Source organism: Eschrichtius robustus, chromosome 8 (genome assembly GCF_028021215.1).
Source record: "Eschrichtius robustus isolate mEscRob2 chromosome 8, mEscRob2.pri, whole genome shotgun sequence".
In the NCBI taxonomy this organism is placed as follows: domain Eukaryota; kingdom Metazoa; phylum Chordata; class Mammalia; order Artiodactyla; family Eschrichtiidae; genus Eschrichtius; species Eschrichtius robustus.
In genome coordinates this window covers 70102416-70126454 of record NC_090831.1, presented here as the reverse complement: position 1 = coordinate 70126454, position 24039 = coordinate 70102416, and the positions used below count along the sequence as shown (strand labels likewise).

The window sequence follows — 24039 nt, the reverse complement described above, 5'->3', positions numbered from 1 at the left end:
CACAGGTTCGAGCCCTGGTCTGGGAAGATCCCACATGCCGCAGAGCAATTAGGCCCGTGAGCCACAACTACTGAGCCTGCGCGTCTGGAGCCTGTGCTCTGCAACAAGAGAGGCCGCGATAGTGACAGGCCCGCACACCGCGATGAAGAGTGGCCCCCGCTTGCCGCAACTAGAGAAAGCCCTCGCACAGAAACGAAGACCCAACACAGCCAAAAATAAATAAATTAAAATAAATTAAAAAAAAAAATACCTTGGCTAGTTTAACAAACCACAGTACCAATTACCTGGCAATTCATATCTTTAAAAAAAAAATAGTTTACATTTAAAAATCTCAGATATTTTATCTGCCTCATTTTTTTAGAGGTGATAAATCATCTCCTAAATGTAAGAAAATGTTAATTTGGACACAAAGAACACAGTTTTCTGCAGTTTTAAAAACCAGCTCAGCACCAAGGCTGGGGTGGTCTGCCTGTGATTAAAGTAAACATGTCAAAGGTTTTCCTTAGACTGATGGACAGAGGGTCCCTGTCTGGGGAGTGGACTATACCTTACACCTACCACATCTTTGAAATGTCATTTAATCCTTCTTTGGTAATACATTTTACAAATGACCTGAAGCTTCTCTTCCTTACAATTTTTGGAAGTTTTAATATGATTAAACATATATACTTATAAAATGGGAAGGCTTTTAGGATTCCTTGCACAACCTAGTAAAATACTAATTGTGATAGTTAATTTTATGTGTCAACTTGGCCAACAGGTGCCCAGATTAATCACTGTTTCTGGGTGTGTCTGTGAAGGTGTTTCTGGATGAGACTGGCATTTCAATCTGTGGCCTCAGTAAAGTGGATTTTCCTCCCCAATGTGGATGGGCTTCATCCAATCCGTTGGGGACCGAAAAGAATAAAAGGTGGAGGAAAGAAAAATTCACACCTTTTTTCCTTCCCCATTGCTTGAGCTGGGACCTATCTTCTCTGGCCCTCAGGCTGGGATTTACATCATCAGCTCCCCTGGTTCTCAGGCCTTCAGACTGGGACTGAATTACAACACAGGTTTTCCTGGGTCTCCAGCCTGCAGACAGTATATCATGGGACTTCTCAGCCTCTAAAATGGATGGTGTGAGCCAATTCCTCATAATAAATCTCATTAGATAGATAAATAGCTAGAGCTAGAGATGGAGATATCTCCTACTGGTTGTTTCTCTGGAGAGCCCTGACTAATAAACCAGCTATCAACATGAAGACTAATAAACCAGCTGTCAACATGAAGACCACCACACCCAATGAATACAGTAGCAAAGGAAAGGAATGTGTCACTACACTGTATGCTCAGAGGCCAGGGGGCCTAACTGGCCTGTTCACCACTGGTGGAACAAAATAGTCTATCAACTGTGAACACACCAGAACTATAATCATCCAGCCACCCGTTTTTGCCACAAATCATTCACATCCGAGGGCTGAAGGGCAAATTCTCCTTGACTGTTTTCCAGCCACTGAGAAATGCTGTACACACCTCATCACTACGTCTGACCATTCTTCACCCTGATTCCCTGTTATAGGGGTGGAATAAAGTATAATTAAGAATTTCCATATGGATCAAGTATTTTATGTTATTAAGGAATTACTATTAATTTTATTAAGTGCACAGTGATATATATTATGGCCATGAGGGAAACTGTTATTATTTGGAGCTGTATGCCAACGAATTTCGGCTGAATCATGGTGACAGCTAACTTACACTGAAATATGTCATTAAATATATATATGTGAAACTATATGACAAATATTAATTTAAATTAAGTGGTGGTTATGTGGGTGTTTACTGTACTACTCTATTTTCTGTATATTTGTAAATTATAACAAAAAATTTTAAATACAATTATCACAAAGTTAATACAGAAAAATATATTACTGTTGATAAAAATTTAAAAGAAGATACAATTTTTCAACTAACAAGTTGGCAGAAAGGTTTTTTATTGCTGCTGCTGTATTTTTTTCAATAATCTGAGTTGACATCGTAATGTGGAGAAATGAAAACTTCCATACTCCCAAAAACGTGTACTGACACAATCTTCTTGAAAGGCAGTGTGCCAAGAACCAAAAGCCTTAAAGTGTTGTAAACCCACTCTTTAATCCAAAGATGCCACTTCTATGAATTTATCTTAAGAAAATGCTAGCTATATGCAAAAATGTAGTTTTAAGGGTATTCATTACAGTGTTGTTATAATAGAGCAGAGAAGACAACTAAACATCCAATAATAGGGAGTGGCTAGATAAATTATGGTAAAACAGCCATATACAGTAATATGATAGCAATAAAAATAATGCAGAAATGCTTTCAATTATCGGAAAAGGTATTCATAACATCTTAGGTGAGGGAAAAAATGGATACAAAACAGTATTTTTCCTCCTGTTAAGGAAAATAATTATATTCATACACAGAGACAAAGAAACAGGGAGAGGGAAATGGATACATGTATATATAAACATATAGACATAAATATATATGGATCACAAGTTACATTTCTTTATACACAACTGCCTTTTAAATTTTCAAAAAATAGGAACTGTTTTACCATAAGAAAAAGGTTTTTCAAAGAAGGAATTATTTTTTCCAATTTTGCCTACAAACATTTTTTAAAGTATATATTATGCTTTTGTTGACAAAGAATACAAGATCAGTCATTTCAATCAAATGGTCCTTCAAAATGTCTTTAACTTGCCCATTCTCCATTCTCCCTGCTACCAAAACCCTCATCAAGTTATTAGGGTCTCACATCAGAATTACATCCATAGCTGCCTAACCCATGGTCTTGCTGCACCAATCAAATCTCAGACCCACACTCCATGTCGCTGGATAACTCAGAAAACCTTCAATGGCTTCCTATTGCTTAGCAGAAATAGCAAACTCCCAATTCTCTTTCTAATTTTGTCACCCACACTCTGTAATACTTGGCAGACTCCTTGGCACAGAGTTGAATTTAAATAAACATTTGAAGAATGAGCAGGAATCCTTCAATCTGGAGGCTGTTTGCTCCCAAACCCACCTCCAGGCCTTCCCTCCAATGTAGTCCTGTTTCCCAGAAGCCTCAGCTGCCCTCCTCAGTGCCTTCCAGCTCCCACGCGATCCCGGGGCTCCTCAAGTTCCCTCTCCAAGGAGCTTTCTCTGACCTCTCCCCGCCACAGGGACTGCTCCCTCCTCCCATTTCCTGTGGCATTTGCTTTAACCACACAAGTGACCCTTGACTGTGCTGACTTAAGATTTTTTTTACCTTCTGCATGCCTGTAAATCTGGTCTCCTTTTTCTGCACATCCCACTCACTGCAGATTTCCATGGGGTTTTATTTAAACTGTACAGCACTCAAATACACACCTGTTTAACATGAAGCAGCACGGAAAGTGTTAGGCAGAGGAAAACCCCATGTCAACGTTTAGGTTAGAAACAAAACTGACTACACCTAGACCTCAACTTCTACATCCAGACAAACCATTACCCGCCACATATCACTAGAAAAGCCTGCATAAAGACATTCAAACACCTTAGGCTGAGGATGCTTTATGCCAAGTTCCACCTTGCCTACCATTCTAGTACCATTGTCTAAGACCCTATGCTGCAGGCCACTGCCACACCTGGCGCTCTTAGAGCTCTTTGCTTTGGTCATGCTATTTCCTTTGCCTGGAACGGTCTTCCTTTGCTCCACAACCCTCCTCCAGCTTCTCCATCTGATAAATACCAGCTCAAATATCACCACCTGCCGCAACTTTTAATGACCCTCTCTAGGAAGATGTAATTAGCCCCACATCATCTCCCTGCTAATTAATGCTATATAACGCAGATCAACCATATTATTTTTTTACACTTCAACACACACACAGTGAGAGAGTTAAGGGCAGGAGCCATGATTTATGCATCTTTATATCCCCAACACCTGACACTGTACTTAACATACAGTAAGCGGCTTCAAAAAATGAAGTGGAATTGATTTTAACTCTTTTCAAAATACTAAAATAAGCCAGAATTGGGCCCATTTTAGCCCTCCAGGACCCCTCTCTCCTTATCTGTTTTGATTCTGCTAGCTCTCTCTGTTCTTCACAGCTGCCACTCCCCTGTTACCAGCACATCTGGTCCAAAGGGTGCAGTGAAGCTTCTCTCCACCTCCCCTAAGCTACAGAAGAATCATCTAACTAGTTTAGCAGAGAGAAGGCTGGGATATTTATAAACAAGGAAAGTCAGGAAAGAGTCATAGAAAGTCAGCAAAGCAGTCAGGTTTACAGCATGCTCACTGCTGATCCAAGCTTAACTGAAAAGCCCAGCCCCAGCAGAGACATGCCTGGTCCAGCCCCCAGGCGCCTCGCTCCCTATTCTTCCCCCATAACAGCGTCTGCGGCAGAGAGTAAACAAGAGATCCTCAGCATGCGGAGCCAAGGTGGATTTGTGTTGGTACCACACTACCCAAGCCTGATGAGATCACCCGAACCTCTGCCAGATCCACAATCCCTTCCAGAAACTGCTGACCACTGTTTTCTTCGGGGACAGTTGCCCCACATCATCCTCTCGGACTCTAAGTCATATGGAACTCTCACTCAAAAGCCACGTAGTCCCAGCCCGCCAAGGGAAGACAGCACTCCCCTATCTGGTCCCAAAGATTCCAGCCCAGCCTTCAGGCCCACTGACACAGAAGCCCCACAGGTGGCTCTCCAGAACTCTGTATGGACTGCTACCCTCCTTGGGTCTACCTGACCAACCTCATTTGTCTCCAGTAAAGACGTGCCTGCTACTGAGATGTGGCAGCTGGAAAAGATACGTTGTTCCAAAGCAGAATCTGAACCCAGCCTCACCAGCCACCACGTGCCATCAAAAGGTGGGCACGGCTTTTACATGGAGCCTTTGCACTGGATCACATCAAAAGCAGTAAGTATCCAAGATGCACCACCTACTGAGACACTCTAAGTTGTTCCCATTTCCTGTGAGAAGGATGCCCACAGCTATTGCTGGTTTAGAAAACGGAAGTTCACAGATCCTGAGTTCAAGGAATGATTATGACTTTGCCCGCTAGAGTTAACAAGTTTTATGCATCTCTCTAGGTTCTTTAGCAACCCACTCACGTGCTCTTCTGCAAGTGGTCTTCCAGAATTACATCATAAGAGTAGACCTTAAATACACACCTTTAAAATGTCTATGGTTCACTCATACACACCTCAGCCCAATCATGGGGGGCCCAACGTGCACAGCAACAGACACTAGTCTAGGTGAAAAAGAAATGTGTTTCTGTTTTCTGCACTTTCACTATCCAGAATTCTTTTTCCACCTTAGAATCTCTACACTGTATTGACCTTTCTGGGCAAAAAACAAATTTATAAAGAATTCTGCTTTCTTATATATAATACAATCCACCTTACAAATTTTTTTTCTCATATTTTGCTCATATTTTTAACCATTTTCTCTTGGAGTCTGTCTCTTTTTTTGTATTATTTAATTTCAAGCATTTACTGAATCAATATCTTATGCATATCACGTGCATACCTAATGCATATCACTTTCAAATAAGTTTTTTCATTGAATCCTTACAAATTTTTATGACATTATGAAAATGTTCATATATCAATATATACAAAGTAGACTGAATAGTATAATAAACCCAATATTCCATTTCCCAATTGCAAAAATTATCCTCATACTGCCCACTTACTTCTCCTACACCTCACCAAAACTGGGTTATTTAAAAGCAAATCTCAGATATCATAATCTCATCTGTAAATACTTCAGTGTCCATCTCTAAAAGAAAAAGACTCTACAGTTCCCATATTCGGAATACCATTACCTGGCCTAAAAAATCAATTAGTAACAATTCTTTAATATCAAATAATCCTATCAGTATTCAAATTCCTTGATTCCTCAATTTTTTAATAGTGACACAGTTTGATGAGGAAAGTGATGCTCACAGAATTAATAACTTCCTAAGCCATATATGTGATACACAGCAGTATAATAAGTTTCTCACTTGAAGGCTTGATCCTCTTTATATATAGCACAGCTACCTTTTCACCATGTTTAGAAAAGGTCCACATATATATTTTTTAAAATTTTCTTTACAAAAGCGGCTTTTTCTTTCTTTTTTTAGTACTTCATTGCCAGTTAAATAACCTTAAAAGTGGTCCAGTGTTTGGGACCTGAGGTAGGCTTTTATTAGAGTATTAATCACTCAGTGCCTAATATCACAAAGTAGGTGCAAGCATAAGAAACTAAGGAAATAAACTTGTGTGGTGTCTGTTGGGATGTAATATCTACTATGACTCATACTGGGGCCTCCTCAAGGGCACCACAGTTGAAGTCAAATGATAAGATGAAGTTGATGATGGTGACAGCAATAACAATCTCTAAGGAGAGACAAGGCTAGTCCCCTTTGGATGAAAGAAGGATTACTAAAATGTTTACAAAGAGCTTTAAACTTCTTAGGAGGAAAAGCATTAGTATCATCAAACTGCACAAGTCAATCCTGGAAAGGTAAATGGGTTGTGAGACTACATCCCCCGGCAACTCTGTTTCAATACCTAATACCATGTGAGACAAAAGAAAGCAAAATATAAACCATGCGGCCATCACAAACAGTCGCCTACAAGGATCTGTCTGATACATTTTAAAAAATAGATATAACTGTAAAGGATCTCTTTTATAAGTCTTAAGATACTTCGGGGGATTTTTTAAAAATATAACAATGAAATTAAGAGCTGCTCAAAAATAATCTTCAAAGTTACAGAACACAAATCAAACAAAAAACAAAACAGATTCCTTTATACTGACCTTCAAAAATATTGTTCTAAGTTCGGCTGGATCTGCTCTCTTGGTTAAAGCCACCTATAAATAAATATAAAAATGTTTATATTATTAGAACAAAGCTGAGAAATCAAGCTAGCAGACTGAAAGAAAATAAACTCCAGGTTAGAAATCAGTGGATTTCATTTTTACACTTAAGGCACTAAACTTCCCCAGTGCATAAACTACTCTCTGGATTTTAAATTAGACTCCTTATGTGGCTTCTAGAATGATAACATTCCGTGCAAGAAACCAGTAAAGCTCCTAATATGTAGTGTTTAATATATACCATTTTTTTCCCAAAATGAATAAGAAAAAAAGAAAAGTTGAAACAGATTTGTAACCACCTGGCATTTTAAACTACACTCCAGAGTGACCCACACCTTTCATGGGCGAATATTAAAGTACAACTTGTTCGTTAACTATGCAAGAGAACACAGTTCTTAGAGAAGTTAGTGAGTAAGGCAAACAATATTAACAGAAGGGAATTACTTCCCACAGTTCCACAATGGACAGGTGTGAATGCCCAGCTATCTGGTCACGCCAAGCAGTCTCCTCCTCTCTCCGACTTTTAAGAAACCAGAAGTCTCCAATTATACAGCATTGAGAAATATAACCATTGTTTTGTAATAACTTTAAATGGAGTATAATCTATAAAAAATATTGAATAGCAACGTTGTACACCTGAAACTAATAATGTAAATCAACTATACTTCAACGAAAAAAAAATCCTGTCTCCATTTGTATGACTACTATTTACCACATTCTAGAATACAAGGGGCTATGGTTACCTTTCAGAGCAAAGTTTGACAGATTAGCTCAGAATAGGTGTTGTGCTTAATTCTCCAGCCCACAAAGTCCAAAAACATCATTGGGGAAAAAGAAGACAAACTTGAACATGGCTGCCCCAGGCCAACACAAAAGAGTCCTTATGTGGAACCAAACAGTAGGCTTATTCAGCGTCCCATCACCCCATCCTGCTGGCAAAAACCGTCAGGAGACTGAATTCTCACCAAGCACAGCGTCACCCCATGATACAGCCAAGGAGGGGTTCCTGGAACCACCCCCCAATACTGGAGCCATGTCGCTTATCCATGAGGAGATTTATGCAAATTGTTCTAAATCCTTTCTGTGTGTTTGCAAAGGCTCTTCTGAGATCTTTGGACAATGGGTTCTCTGTCTCGAAATATGTAACTGCCTGAGCTTCTTGGCCTGCCACTGTCAGGAATAATTTTATTAACTAATCACTGGAATAGGAGAGGTAGTTTTCCTGAAACCAGTTAGTTGGTCACCTTGTTTCCCAAAGCAAGACTGATAACTCTTAACTTCAGCTGACTACTTGTAACCACCAATGCTATTTTTATCCATAAGAATTTGTAATCTCGTTAAAATCCTCAATTAGTGAGCGTTCTTTGCTGTTCAATTAACAAGAAGAAAACAGACTGCTACCCAACCTAAGATTGATGACAGTGCTAAGAGTCTCAGAAGATTCCCTCCCTTTGGGTCTATATTCTGAGAAAGGTGGGGTAGGACAAACACTATTGGAGAAGATGAGCCAGCATGAAATGCCTCTATCCTCTCCTTTAAAAGCAAAGAAATTCCCTTCGAGTTCTACATCTCAAGACCGAAACATTTTTTTAAAAGGCATATGGTGACCCTCAGCACTTAATTGGGTTTCTTTTTAAAAGCAAAGGTCAGTTTCCACAAAGTGAACTATTCTTGCTCCATGTGAATAACACATCCTTTAAAATCAAATTAATTCACTGTGCCACACACTTCATAACGCTTTCCCTGGGCAACGCAGTTTCAGAGTGAACTTCCCCTGCCCTAAATTCCCACAGCGTTCTTCTACTTACTAATCCCAAAATGCACCACCAGGACTACACCTCTGTGAGAGAAAGAAAGCTTTCACTCTGTAACTCTCCCAGGGTGGAGGGCACAGGAGAAAACAATCCATAGAGTGGCCCAGCACTTTTAAGTCAGGTCACCTAATGTGCACAGAACACTTCATAGTTATAGTTAAGTTACAGTTACACTTAACTTACAGTTAGACATGCCAGCGTTCTGAAGGTGTACTGAGATGAAGTCTACCTGGTGGCAAAACCAGGAGCTAGCAAGTTCTGTGAGCTGGAAAAAGGGAGCCAAGAAATGTAGCCTCCCTTTTTAAGCCAACTCAGAACACCTGCTCGGCAAGCGCAAGTTGCATCACCTGACAATCCTTAGTTCATTGGGCTTCTTGGAAGATTCATCAAACTCTAGATTTTTTCCAAAAGGCTGACTTCCATTGTTTTATATACATGTATATATTTCTCATATACTAATAGCATGTAAATATTTAGATACTATTCTTACAATATGATTGCCTGATTTGCTTTATCATTACTCTTCTGAATTTGCGTTTATAAGAATAGATGCCACCATTAAAACAAAATTTTTATATCAAGAGATTTAAATAAAGTAATTTTCAAACATAGGGAGTAAATCACCAAGAAGAAAAAGGATTCTTGGCAGATGACTATGAATTATCACCATTTGCTACTTAATTCAATAGAGAATTTTATACACAAGCACATAACATTCACACCAAGTGGAGGTTAAGGGCGAAGGGGGGTAGAACTGGAAAAACTACGCATTATATTTTTTTCCATAAACTGGGAGAAGTTAACCTTTGTTTAAAGACAGTATAGAAATTTCAGGTCAATTCCCCAAATCTATGTTCCACGGGGCAGAATTTGAGGATCACTGAATACGTAAAATTTTTGATAAGACAAACATTATAAATAACAGCAACAGCATTTGCAAAACACATAAACTAGCTAGGTACATCCCAAATACAAAAATAAAAACAGCCAAAAATAACATAACTTCAATGACTGGTTTAAAAGGGGGGCAGTGGGAAGTACGGCAAGGAAAACCAGAAAGATAAAGTGTGAATTCTGTGCTCTGCAAGTGACCCTTGACTGATACAATCAATAACTCTAAAAGAAATTCCCCCAAAACACAGTTACCATTAACTGGAGAAGAAAAAAGAAAGAGGGGTCTCATCACATTTAAGAAAAATAATTTTTCATTGACTTCACTGAGTCACTCATTCCTCATCCTACAGTTTCCCTACATTCTAATAAATGAAGAGCAGATCCGAGCTTCAAGATGGCGGAAGAGTAAGACGCGGAGATCACCTTCCTCCCCACAAATACACCTACATGTGGAACAACTCCTACAGAACACCTACTGAACTCTGGCAGAAGACCTCAGACCTCCCAAAAGGGAGGAAACTCCCCACTTACCTGGGTAGGGCGAAAGAAAAAAGAAATAACAGAGACAAAAGAACAGGGACGGGACCTGCACCAGGGGGAGGGAGCCGTGAAGGAGGAAAGGTTTCCACACGCTAGGAAGCCCCTTCGCGGGCGGAGACTGCGGGGGGCGGAGGGGGGGAGCTTCGGAGCCACGGAGGAGAGCGCAGCCACAGGGGTGCGGAGGGCAAAGCGGAGAGATTCCCGCACAGAGGCCCGGCGCCGGCCAGCACTCACCAGCCCGAGAGGCTTGTCTGCTCCCCCGCCGGGGCGGGCGGGGCTGGGAGCTGAGGCTCCGGCTTCGGTCGGATCCCAGGGAGAGGACTGGGGTTGGCGGCATGAACACAGCCTGAAGGGGTTAGCGCACCACAGCTAGCCGGGAGGGAGACCGGGAAAAAGTCTGCAGCTGCCGAAGAGGCAAGAGACTTTTTCTTGCCTCTTTGTTTTTCGGTGAGCACGGAGAGGGGATTAAGAGTGCCGCCTAAACGAGCTCCAGAGTCGGGCGCGAGCTGCAGCTATTAGCGCGGACCCCAGAGACGGGCATGAGACGCTAAGGCTGCTGCTGCCGCCACCAAGAAGCCTGTGTGCGAGCACAGGTCACTATCTACACCTCCCCTCCCGGGAGCCTGTGCAGCCTGCCACGGCCAGGGTCCTGTGATCCAGGGACAACTTCCCCTGGAGAACACAGGGTGCGCCTAAGGGTGGTGCAACGTCACACCGGCCTCTGCCGCCGCAGGCTCACCCCGAATCCGTACCCCTCCCTCCCCCCGGCCTGAGTGAGCCAGAGCCCCTGAATCAGCTGCTCCTTTAACCCCATCCTGTCTGAGCGAAGAACAGACGCCCTCAGGCGACTTACAGGCAGAGGCAGGGCCAAATCCAAAGCTGAACCCCAGGAGCTGTGCTAACAAAGAAGAGAAAGGGAAATCTCTCCCAGCAGCCTCAGGAGCAGCGGCTTAAATCTCCACAATCAACTTGATGTACCTGCATCTGTGGAATACCTAAATAGGCAACGAATCATCCCTAATTGAGGAGGTAGACTTTGGGAGCAACGATATATATATTTTTTCTTTTTTCTCTTTTTGTGAGTGTGCATGTGTATGCTTCTGTGTGTGATTCTGTCTGTATAGCTTTGCTTTTACCATTTGTCCTAGGGTTCTGTCTGTCCATCTTTCTGGTTTTTCTTGGTATTTTTAGTATAGCTTTTAGCGCTTGTTATCATTGGTGGATTTGTATTTTGTTTTGTTTGCTCTCTTCTTTCATTCTTTTATTATTTTAAAATTGTTTTTTTATTTTTAATAATTATCTTTTATTTTTTATTTTAATAACTTTATTTTTTCTTTCTTTTCTTTTTTCTCCCTTTTATTCTGAGCCGTGTAGATGACAGGGTCTTGGTGCTCCAGCCGGGCATCAGGCCTGTGCGTCTGAGGTGGGAGAACCGAGTTCAGGACATTGGTCCACCACAGACCACCCAGCTCCATGTAATATCAAATGGCAAAAATCTCCCAGAGATCTCCATCTCAATGCCAACACCCAGCTCCACTCAACGACCAGCAAGCTACAGTGCAGGATACCCTATGCCAAACAACCAGCAAGACAGAAACACAACCCCACCCATTAGCAGAGAGGCTACCTAAAATCATAATAAGGTCACAGACACCCCAAAACACACCACCAGACACGGACCTGCCCACCAGAAACACAAGATCCAGCCTCAGCCACCAGAACACAGGCACTAGTCCCCTCCACCAGAAAGCCTACACAACCCATTGAACCAACCTTAGCCACTGGGGGCAGACACCAAAAACAATGGGAACTACAAACCTACAGCCTGTGAAAAGAAGACCCCCAAAGACAGTAAGCTAAGCAAAATGAGAAGACAGAGAAACACACAGCAGATGAAGGAGCAAGGTAAAAACCCACCAGACCTAACAAATGAAGAGGAAATAGGCAGTCTACCTGAAAAAGAATTCAGAATAATGATAGTAAAGATGATCTAAAATCTTGGAAACAGAATGGAGAAAATACAAGAAACGTTTAACAAGGACTAGAAGAACTAAAGAGCAGACAAAAAATGATGAACAACACAATAAATGAAATTAAAAATTCTTTAGAAGGAATCAATAGCAGAATAACTGAGGCAGAAGAACAGATAAGTGACCTGGAAGATAAAATACTGGAAATAACTACTGCAGAGCAGAATAAAGAAAAAAGAATGAAAAGAATTGAGGACAGTCCCAGAGAGCTCTGGGACAACATTAAACGTACCAACATTCGAATTATAGGAGTCCCAGAAGAAGAAGAGAGAAAGAAAGGGACTGAGAAAATATTTGAAGAGATTATAGTTGAAAACTTCCCTAATATGGGAAAGGAAATAGTTAACTCCAGGAAGTGCAGAGAGTCCCACACAGGATAAATCCAAGGAGAAACATGCCAAGACACATATTAATCAAATTATCAAAAATTAAATACAAAGAAAAAATATTAAAAGCAGCAAGGGAAAAACAACAAATAACATATAAGGGAATCCCCATAAGGTTAGCAGCTGATCTTTCAGCAGAAACTCTGCAAGCCAGAAAGGAGTGGCAGGACATATTTAAAATGATGAAAGGGAAAAACCTACAACCAAGATTACTCTACCCAGCAAGGATCTAATTCAGATTCGACAGAGAAATTAAAACCTTTACAGACAAGCAAAAGCTAAGAGAACACACCACCACCAAACGAGCTTTACAACAAATGCTAAAGGAACTTCTCTAGGCAGGAAACACAAGAGAAGGAAAAGACCTACAAAATAAAAGCCAAAACAATTAAGAAAATGGTAATAGGAACATACATGTCGATAATTACCTTAAATGTAAATGGATTAAATGCTCCAACCAAAAGACACAGATTGGCTGAATGGATACAAAAACAAGACCCATCTCTATGCTGTCTACAAGAGACCCACTTCAGACCTAGGGACACATACAGACTGAAAGTGAGGGGATGGAAAAAGATATTCCATGCAAATGGAAATCAAAAGAAAGCTGGAGTAGCAATTCTCATATCAGACAAGACAGACTTTAAAATAAAGACTATTACAAGAGACACAGAAAGATACTACATAATGATCAAGGGATCAATGCAAGAAGAAGATATAACAATTGTAAATATTTAGGCACCCAACATAGGAGCACCTCAATACATAAGGCAAATGCTAACAGCCATAAAAGGGGAAATCGACAGTAACACAATCATAGTAGGGGATTTTTTTTAAATTAATTAATTTATTTATTTTTGGCTGTGTTGGGCCTTCGTTTCTGTGTGAGGGATTTCTCTAGTTGCGGCGAGCGGGGGCCACTCTTCATCGCAGTGCGCGGGCCTCTCACTGTCACGGCCTCCCTTGTTGCGCAGCACAGGCTCCAAACGCGCAGGCTCAGTAGTTGTCGCTCCGGGCCTAGTTGCTCCATGGCATGTGGGATCTTCCCAGACCAGGGCTCGAACCCGTGTCCCCTGCATTGGCAGGCAGATTCTCAACCCATAGTAGGGGATTTTAACACCCCACTTTCACCAATGGACAGAACATCCAAAAAGAAAATAAATAAGGAAACACAAGCTCTAAATGATACATTAAAGAAGATGGACTTAATTGATATTTATAGGACATTCCATCCAAAAACAACAGAATACACTTTCTTCTCAAGTGCTCATGGAACATTCTCCAGGATAGATCATATCTTGGGTCACAAATCAAGCCTTGGTAAATTTAAGAAAACTGAAATCATATCAGGTATCTTTTTCAACCACAACGCTATGAGACTAGATATAAATTACAGGAAAAATTCTGTAAAAAATACAAACACATGTAGGCTAAACAACACACTACTTAATAACCAAGACATCACTGAAGAAAACAAAGAGGAAATCAAAAAATACCTAGAAACAAGTGACAATGAAAACATGACGACCCAAAACCTATGGGATGCAGCAAAAGCAGTTCTAAGAGGGAAGTTTATAGCAATACAATCCTACCTTAAGACACAAGAAACACCTCAAATAAACAACCTAACCTTATACTTAAAGCAATTAGAGAAAGAAGAACAAAAAAACCCCAAAGTTAGCAGAAGGAAAGAATCATAAAGATCACATCAGAAATAAATGAAAAAGAAATGAAGGAAACGATAGCAAAGATCAATAAAACTAAAAGCTGGCTCTTTTGAGAAGATAAACAAAATTGATAAACCATTAGGCAGACTCATCAAGAAAAAAAGGGAGAAGACTCAAATCAATAGAATTAGAAATGAAAAAGAAGTAACAACTGACACTACAGAAATACAAAGGATCATGAGAGATTACTACAAGCAACTCTGTGACAATAAAATGGACAACCTGGAAGAAATGGACAAATTCTTAGAAAAGCACAACCTTCCAAGACTGAACCAGGAAGAAAAAAAAATATAAACAGACCAATCACAAGCACTGAAATTGAAAATAAAAATCATCCAACAAACAAAAGCCCAGGACCAGATGGCTTCACAGCCGAATTCTATCAAACATTTAGAGAAGAGCTAACACCTATCCTTCTCAAACTCTTCCAAAATACAGCAGAGGGAGGAACACTCCCAAACTCATTCTACGAGGCCACCATCACCCTGATACCAAAACCAGACAAAGATGTCACAAAGAAAGAAAACTATAGGCCAATATCACTGATGAACATAGATGCAAAAATCCTCAACAAAATACTAGCAAACAGAATCCAACAGCACATTAAAAGGATCATACACCATGATCAAGTGGGGTTTATCCCAGGAATGCAAGGATTCTTCATTATATGCAAATCAATCAATGTGATACACCATATTAACAAACTGAAGAATAAAAACAATATGATCATCTCAATAGATGCAGAAAAAGCTTTCGACAAAATTCAACACCCATTTATGATAAAAACCCTCCAGAAAGTAGGCATAGAGGGAACTTACCTCAACAAATAAAGGCCATATATGACAAACCCACAGCCAACATTGTCCTCAGTGGTGAAAAACTGAAACCATTTCCACTAAGATCAGGAGCAAGACAAGGTTGCCCATTCTCACCACTATTATTCAATACTGTTTTGGAAGTTTTAGCCACAGCAATCAGAGAAGAAAAAGAAATAAAAGGAATCCAAGTCGGAAAAGAAGAAGTAAAGCTGTCACTGTTTGCAGATGACATGATATTATACATAGAGAATCCTAAAGATGCTACCAGAAAACTACTAGAGCTACTCAATGAATTTGGTAAAGTAGCAGGATACAAAGTTAATGCACAGAAATCTCTTGCATTCCTATACACTAATGATGAAAAATCTAAAAGTGAAATTAAGGAAACACTCCCATTTACCATTGCAACAAAAGGAATAAAATACCTAGGAATAAACCTACCTAAGGAGACAAAAGACCTGTATGCAGAAAACTATAAGACACTGATGAAAGAAATTAAAGATGATACCAACAGATGGAGAGATATACCATGTTCTTGGATTGTAAGAATCAACATTGTGAAAATGACTCTACTACCCAAAGCAATCTACAGATTCAATGCAATAACTATCAAACTACCACTGGCATTTTTCACAGAACTAGAACAAAAAATTTCACAATTTGTATGGAAACACAAAAGACCCCAAATAGCCAAAGCAATCTTGAGAAAGAAAAATGGAGCTGGAGGAATGAGGCTCCCTGACTTCAGACTATACTACAAAGCTACAGTAATCAAGACAGTATGGTACTGGCACAAAAACAGAAATATAGATCAATGGAACAGGATGATAGAAAGCCCAGAGATAAACCCATGCACATATGATCACCTTATTTTTGATAAAGGAGACAAGAATATACAATGGAGAAAAGACAGCCTCTTCAATAAGTGGTGCTGGGAAAACTGGACAGCTACATGTAAAAGAATGAAATTAGAACACTTCCTAACACCATACACAAAAATAAACTCAAAATGGATTAAAGACCTAAATGTAAGGCCAGACACTATCAAACTCTTAGAGGAAAACATAGGCAGAACACTCTCTGACATAAATCACAGCAAGATCCTTTCTCACCCACCTCCTAGAGAAATAGAAATAAAAACAAAGTAAACAAATGGGGCCTAATGAAACTTAAAAGCTTTTGCACAGCAAAGGAAACCATAAACAAGACAAAAAGACAACCCTTAGAATGGTAGAAAATATTTGCAAACGAAGCAACTGACAAAGGATTAATCTCCAAAATTTACAAGCAGCTCATGCAGCTCAATATTAAAGAAACAAACAACCCAATCAAAAAATGAGCAGAAGACCTAAATAGACATTTCTCCAAAGAAGACATACAGATGGCCAAGAGACACATGAAAAGATGCTCAACATCATTAATCATTAGAGAAATGCAAATCAAAACTACAATGAGGTATCACCTCACACCAGTCAGAATGTGCATCATCAAAAAATCTACAAACAACAAATGCTGGAGAGGGTGTAGAGAAAAGGGAACCCTCTTGCACTGTTGGTGGGAATGTAAATTGATACAGTCACTATGGAGAACAGTATGGAGGATCCTTAAAAAACTAAAAATAGAACTACCATACGACCCAGCAATCCCACTACTGGGCATATACCCTGAGTAAACCATAATTCAAAAAGAGTCATGCACCACAATGTTCATTTCAGCTATATTTACAATAGCCAGGACGTGGAAGCAAGCTAAGTGTCCATCGACAGATAAATGGATAAAGAAGATGTGGCACATATATACAATGGAATATTACTCAGCCATAAAAAGAAACGAAATTGACTTATTTTTAGTCAGGTGGATGGAGCTAGAGTCTGTCATACAGAGTGAAGTAAGTCAGAAAGAGAAAAACAAATACAGCAGGCTAACACATATATATGGAATCTAAAAAAAAAAAAAAATGCTCATGAAGAACCTAAGGGCAGGATGGGAATAAAGACGCAGTCCTACTAGAGAATGGACCTGAGGACCCGGGGAGGGGGAAAGGTAAGCTGGGACAAAGTGAGAGAGTGGCATGTACATATATACACTACCTAATGTAAAACCGATAGCTAGCGGGAAGCAGCCGCATAGCACAGGGAGATCAGCTCGGTGCTTTGTGACCACCTAGAAGGGTGGGATAGGGTGGGAGATGCAAGAGAGAAGAGATGTGGGGATATATGTATATGTATAGCTGATTCGCTTTGTTATAAAGCAGAAACTAACACACCATTGTAAAGCAATTATACTCCAATAAAGATGTTAAAAAATAAATAAATGAAGAGCAGTCATTATAAAAAAGTTACTGAAATATAAATTAATATACAGACAAGATGCCATGTTAAGCATTCTTCAAACCACAACCTTACTGTGTAATCAACTCTCAAATGTTCATATCACTCAACAGTTGACTTATAAAGCACCAGACACACCACAAATATTAACCTGCTGAGTAATTATGCAAGTGGGTAATTTCAGGGATGTTGGCGATATTTATCAGAAGGATTCAGTAGCTTGTGAAATGTGTTGTAGACAAACATTAAACAGTAATAAAGCCATCACCATTAAAATTCTGTATGAAGACGAGTACAGCAGTTAAATGAACAGTGGTGTTTTAGCTGTGGGTTCTGTTAGGCCAAAATAACTTTAAATGCTCTAATTTTAGATTTTATTATTATTGTTATTAAGCTAAAGCTAACATTCCAGTAAATGTTCCCAAGACTAAAATTTGACAGGAGACAGTATAAGTCTTTTCTGAAATAGACATTTGTCTGTTTATATTTTCAACTCCTTATGGTGAAAGAGATGCTTGCTCACCCTGTCATAAGCAAACATCACCACGTTTAACGATTTGGGTTCCAATGTATTGCTAACTTGGTGATCTTGGACAAGTCAGTTAACATCTCCAAGTTTTAGTTTCCTCATCTATAAAAAGGGCAAAATGACAAAATCTACTTATCTGTTTCATAAAGTTATCTTAAGGATTCATTAGAATGAAGAAAAAGTGCTCTGTGAATCCTAAAATGATACATAAGGTTGGTAGTGATTAATAGCTACTCTTAAAAAATGTAAGCTGTAAACACAAGTTATATATTTCTAATCCCAAATACGAAAGGAAGATGAGGAGGTAGGTCCAACATGTATCCAACTTAGAAATAAGCAATAAAAGGTAACAGGCTAAGGAGAAAAACAGTATATTAAAATTCTATTAGATGATCACAGTCATGTTGGGAAGCCTGGAGAATCAGCTTAAGGCTAAGGCACCACCAGTGATGCCCAAAACTATCCCAGAATCACCTGGTGAGAAATGCACCTCAGATCCCACAACAAAAGCAGGTTTCCTAGGCTGCCTATCATGTCAGCCAAAATGGAAACTTCACACACAAGCTGCTTCCTTGTGTTGCTGTCTTCCAAATCAAAGTCACACATGAGCATCCAATTGGCAAAGCTAGATCACATGCTTGTGCCCTGGCTGCAGGGAAAGATGAGAACTGAGTTCTGACTCATATGTTCTAGCAGGCAGGCCTTGTAATGTGGGGATTTTCTCCAGTACAGGAAAGGTAGTCAAAAGATGATGGGGAGACTTCTGGTTTCCAGTCCAGCATGTAAGGGGCTTAGAAGTTGCCAGTCTGTCCTAAAAATAAGTAAAAAGCTTAAAAATTGAAAAATCAACTACTCTCCCCAGATCCATCAGAGGAGTGATGTCACCAAGCAAACCACTGTCCCCCAAAATGGAGAAACAGAAAGGCAGAACCAGAGGATCACAATGACCAATTGCTGGAGGCTCAGTGTGGACAAGAAAAGACTTAAAAAACTCTAGGTGGACCTAGACATAGTGGATTCCCCACACTTTTGTGAATGTTACCTCTTGGAACTCAACCTGGTTCTCAGTGAATATCAGAGAAAAATCACCTGGCATTTCCAGTAGGAGGAAAGGAAAAGGAACCAAGTTGAAATGCATCAGAGCATTCTGTTCTTTATAAGAAGGTCTGCCTCAGAAGAAATTATTTCAGAGGAGTCTAACCTGCTGGGGTTAATACCAGAGCCAGCTGACCAGAGGGAAGGCAAATACCCAACTCCAGCCACCTCCAGCCATCCTCTCCCACCCGAGGGGAAGAAAAAATTGAGAAACACTTGTGAAGTACACTGTCCAGGGGCACAGGCTCTCTAATGGACTGAGACCTAGTCATAGGACTGACTAGGAACACTTCCTTTCCCTCTACACCCTACGCCCACATTACCAAAGGACTAGTTATAGCAGTTCCTTTTATCCAGTGCATCATGTGTGGCTACCAAGAAAAAATTACAAAGCATACCAAAAGGCAAAAACACACAATTTGAAGAGGCAGAGCAAGCATCAAAACCAGACTCAAATATGTCTGGAATATTGAGATTATCAGACTAGGAATTTAAAACAACTATGATTAATATGCTAAGGGCTCTGATGGATAAGGTAGACAACATGCAAGAAGAGATCAGCAATGTAAGCAGAAAAATGGAAATTCTAAGGAAGAACTAAAAAAGAATGCTAGAGATCAAAAATACTGTAACAGTGATGAAGAATGCCTTTGCTGGGCTTATTAGTAGACTGGATACAACAAGGAGAAAATCTCTGAGTCTGATAATATTTCAATAGAAATCTCCAAAACTGAAAAGCAAAGAGAAAAAAAACTGAAAGTAAACAAATAAACAAAAAACAGAACAATATCCAAGACCGTGGGACAACTACAAAAAGTGTAATATACATGTAATGGGAATACCAGAAGGAGAAGAAAGGACCAGAAGGAATATTTGAAATAATAATGATTCAGAATTTCCACCCAATCAATGTCAGATACCAAACCACAGATACACAAAGATCAGATACACCAATGAAGATAATCAAAATCACTTTAAACATCAACGTACCAATTAATTAAAAGACAGAGATTGTTAGAATGCATCAAAAAATAAGACCCAACTATATGCCATCTACAAAAAAATCTTTTTTAAATAAAGACACATATAGATCAAAATAAATAACAGAGAAAGATACACCATGCACACACTAATCAAAAGAGAGGAGAGGAGTTATATTACTTTCAGACAGAGCCCATTTTAAAGCAAGGAAAGTTAACAGGGATAAACAGGGACATTATATAATGATAAAGGGGTCAATTCTCCAAAAAGACATAATTATCCTCAATCTAACAGAATAGAAAGCCTAGAAATAGACCTTCATAAATATAGTCAACTGATCTCTGACAAAGGATCAAAGATAGTCTCTTCAACAAATGGTACTGTACATCGATATGCAAAAAATGATTCTAGACACAGACCTTACACTGTTAACAAAAATTAACTCAAAATGGATCACAGACCTAAATGTAAAACTCTTAGAAGACAACAAAGGAGAAAACTTAGATGGCCTTGGGGTTTGATGATGATTTTTTGGATATAACACCAAAGGCATGATCCATGATAGGCTGGACTTCATTAAAATAGACATTTCCACTCTGTGAAAGACACTGTCAAGAGAATGTAAAGATAAGCCAACACTTGGATAAAGTATTTGCACAAGAATAGCCAATAAATGACTGTTACCCAAGATATACAAAGAACCAGTGTCCCTGGTGGCACAGTGGTTGAGAGTCTGCCTGCTAATGCGGGGGACACGGGTTCGAGCCCTGGTCTGGGAGGATCCCACATGCCGTGGAGCGACTGGGCCCGTGAGCCACAACTACTGAGCCTGCGCATCTGGAGCCTGTGCTCCGCAACGAGAGAGGCCACGATAGTGAGAGGCCCGCGCACCGCGATGAAGAGTGGCCCCCGCTCGCCGCAACTAGAGAAAGCCCTCGCACAGAGACGAAGACCCAACATAGCAATCAATCAATCAATCAATCAATCCATCTTTAAAAAAAAAAAAGAAAACAAACAACCCAATTAAGATTAAAATATGGGCCAAAGACCTTAACAGACACCTCACCAAAGAAGTTATACAGACAGCAAATAAGCATATGAAAAGATGCTCCACATCTTCAGTCATCAGGAAAATACAAATTAAAACAACAATGAAATACCACTACATACCCACTAGAATGGCCAAAATCCAGAACACTGACAATATCACTGAGAATGCAAAATGGCACAGCCATTTTGGAAGACAAATTGGAGGTTTCTTACAAAACTAAACATATTCTTACCATATGATCCAGCATTCATGCTGCTTAGTATTCACCCAAAGGTGTTGAAAACTATCTCCACACAAAAACCTGGATGGATGGATGTTTACAGCAGCTCTATTCGTAACTGTCAAAAGCTGGAAGCAACCAAGATGTCTTTCAGTTAGTGAGTAGATAAACTGTGGTATACCCAGACAATGGAATATTATTAAGCACTAAAAAATGAGCTATCAACCCATGACAAGACATGAAGGAAACTTAAATGCGTATTACTAAGTGAAAGAAGCCAATCTGAAAAGGCTACATACTGTATGATTCCAACTATATGACATTCTGCAACAGGAAAAACTATGGAGACAGTAAAAAGATCAGTAGTTGCCAGGGGTTGGCAAATAGGGAAGAAAAACAGGCAGAGCACAGACTTCTGGAGCAGTGAAAAGACTCTGTATGAAACCATAATGATGGATACATATCATTATAAAATGTGTTCACAGACTGTTCAACATCAAGAGTCAACTTTAATGTAAACCACGGACTTTGGGTGATAATGATATGTCACTGTAGGTTCATCAATTGTAACAAATGCACCATTCTGATGGGGGGGATGATGATAATGTGGGAGAGGTTATGCATGTGCGGGGGGCGGCCAGGAGGAGTACAGGAAATCTCTGAACCTTTCTTTAAATTTTGCTATGAACCTAAAACCACTCCAAAACAATAATAATAAAGTCTATTTTTAAGAAAGATCATGGGTAGCCAGGACCATCAAGATGAAACTAAGCAAGCCGAGTCACTAGGCACAGATCTGTATAATCTCCCTTTCTTTGAATCCTTGAAGTAGGTTGGATTCTTTTCCTTTGTAGTTAAGAAAACTGCAGGTCAAAGAGCTGATGGGCCCCAGGCCCCATGCCTTTCCCCCAGGGCCACAACCTAATACAGTCAAGTTGCCTTAGACCAGGGCTTCTCAACCTTGGCCGTACTGTTTGGGGTCAGATCATTCTTTGTTATAGAGGGCTGTCGGGTGCATCGCAGGATGTTTAGCAACATCCCTGGTCTGTAATCACTAGATGCCAGTAGCAACCCCTTCTCCCAGATGTGACAACCAACAGTGTCTCCAGATATTACCAAATCTCCCCTGGGAGGCAAAACTACCCTGCCCCCAGTGGGGAACCACTGCCTGAGACAGCGCCACTCTACTTGCTCATTCATGCAACACGATCGCCTATGGGAAGCCTACCATGTACCAGGCACTGAGGGGACAACGCCAAATAACCAGAGACCCTGCCCCCTGAGGGGGAATGACAGACTTATCAACGAGTGGTTGGTACAAAGTGTGTGATGCTATATGCTATCACAAATCAGAGTGGTAACTCTGGTAACTCCTGGAGTCAGGGGTGGCAGAGGTAAGGTCTTGGAGCTGGGTTATTTATTACTGATTACAGCAGTTCACACTGACCAGTTAACTTTCACTGGGCCCTTAACTCTATGCTAGGCATGTGCTAAAGGCTTTATGCCTGATCTCACTTAAACGTTACTAAAACTATTCAAGGTGAAAAGTCATTAACATCCCAGTCTCCAGATGAGGAAGTTGCGGCATGTAAGACACTTAGTCTTCAATGAGTAGTAGTAAATCATAGAGCCAAAAATGACCCTAGAGCCCAGGTCATCTTCATTCTAATTATACTACCTGGAGGATGTGCCAGGAATTTGGCAATCAAAGATGTGGACTTTAAGCTATCCTTATGAATGGTGCTACTGGACAACATTACAGGTGAAAGCCACTTAAAAAAGTCTTTCTGATTTGGCATTATCATACATAAATACCCGTGGTTCAGTGGAAGCCAGATTTACCTAATGGAGACTATTATTCTCAGTATTATATGCTGAACTCAGTCTCAATTTTTTTTAAAGCATCAAGGTTACAGTGTAATAAGCAACCAGCTGCAATTGTAATTACCACTCCCAATATAATTTGTTACATATTAGCAAGTGTCAAATTACTACTGCTCCTTAAATGAATAAAAACTGATTGTGCTGTTCTGAACACTGGGGTGTATGTTCCTGATGGGGAACAAAGGAATATAAAAAGTATATGACATATTTATAAAGTGCTGAAAGGTTCTACTTAGGAGATCACAAGTTGCTGGAGCCCAGATAATGCCACAGAAAGGTAAAATGGCTGAGAGAGAATAGCTAACTTAATAAACGCAGAGAAGAGAGAGCAGCAAATCAAAGGACAACAGAAAGTTGCTTTCACTAAATAATACCTTACCTGTTCAAAATTCTGCTGTGCATCAACATCATATAATTGAAGAATAGTCAAGAACCCAGGAGGAAGTTAAAAGAAAATGAACAGGAGCCCTCTGCACAGCCGGGATCCTCGTCCCAAAGACTGGGGACAACTTCACTGGAGCAACCCCTCCTCTTTCCTCTCCCACGATTTTCAACATGACTCTGAGCAAGTGCTCTGGTTCCAAACCCCTCTGGAAGCCCACACTTCTGTAAAGCTTACTATGTCCAGGCCCGGCTCTGAGCTTTAGAAACATGAGCACATTGACCCTCCCAATAACCCAGGAAGTAAAAACAACCATGCCCTGTTTACAGATGAGGAAACTGAGGTACAGAGAGGTAGAGTAACTTGCCCAGAGCCATAATTTGAACAGAGTCCATGATTTTAATCATATGTGATAATGACTTTCAGAAGGAAAAAAAGAGAGAACAGGAGATTAAGAAAGCAGAGAACCTGGAGATTAAAGAAAATTAGGTCACATC

General features: G+C 40.1%; 1 protein-coding gene across 2 annotated transcripts in view; it reads right to left on the bottom strand.

Annotated features, from left to right (window-relative positions):
- Positions 1-24039, bottom strand: part of SLC25A13 (solute carrier family 25 member 13) — a 203212-nt gene that overhangs the window by 164415 nt on the left and 14758 nt on the right. For both annotated transcript variants that reach the window (XM_068550618.1, XM_068550619.1), the window contains exon 2: positions 6802-6855. In XM_068550618.1, the coding sequence (XP_068406719.1) occupies positions 6802-6855 (54 nt within the window). The remainder of the gene's footprint in view (positions 1-6801; positions 6856-24039) is intronic.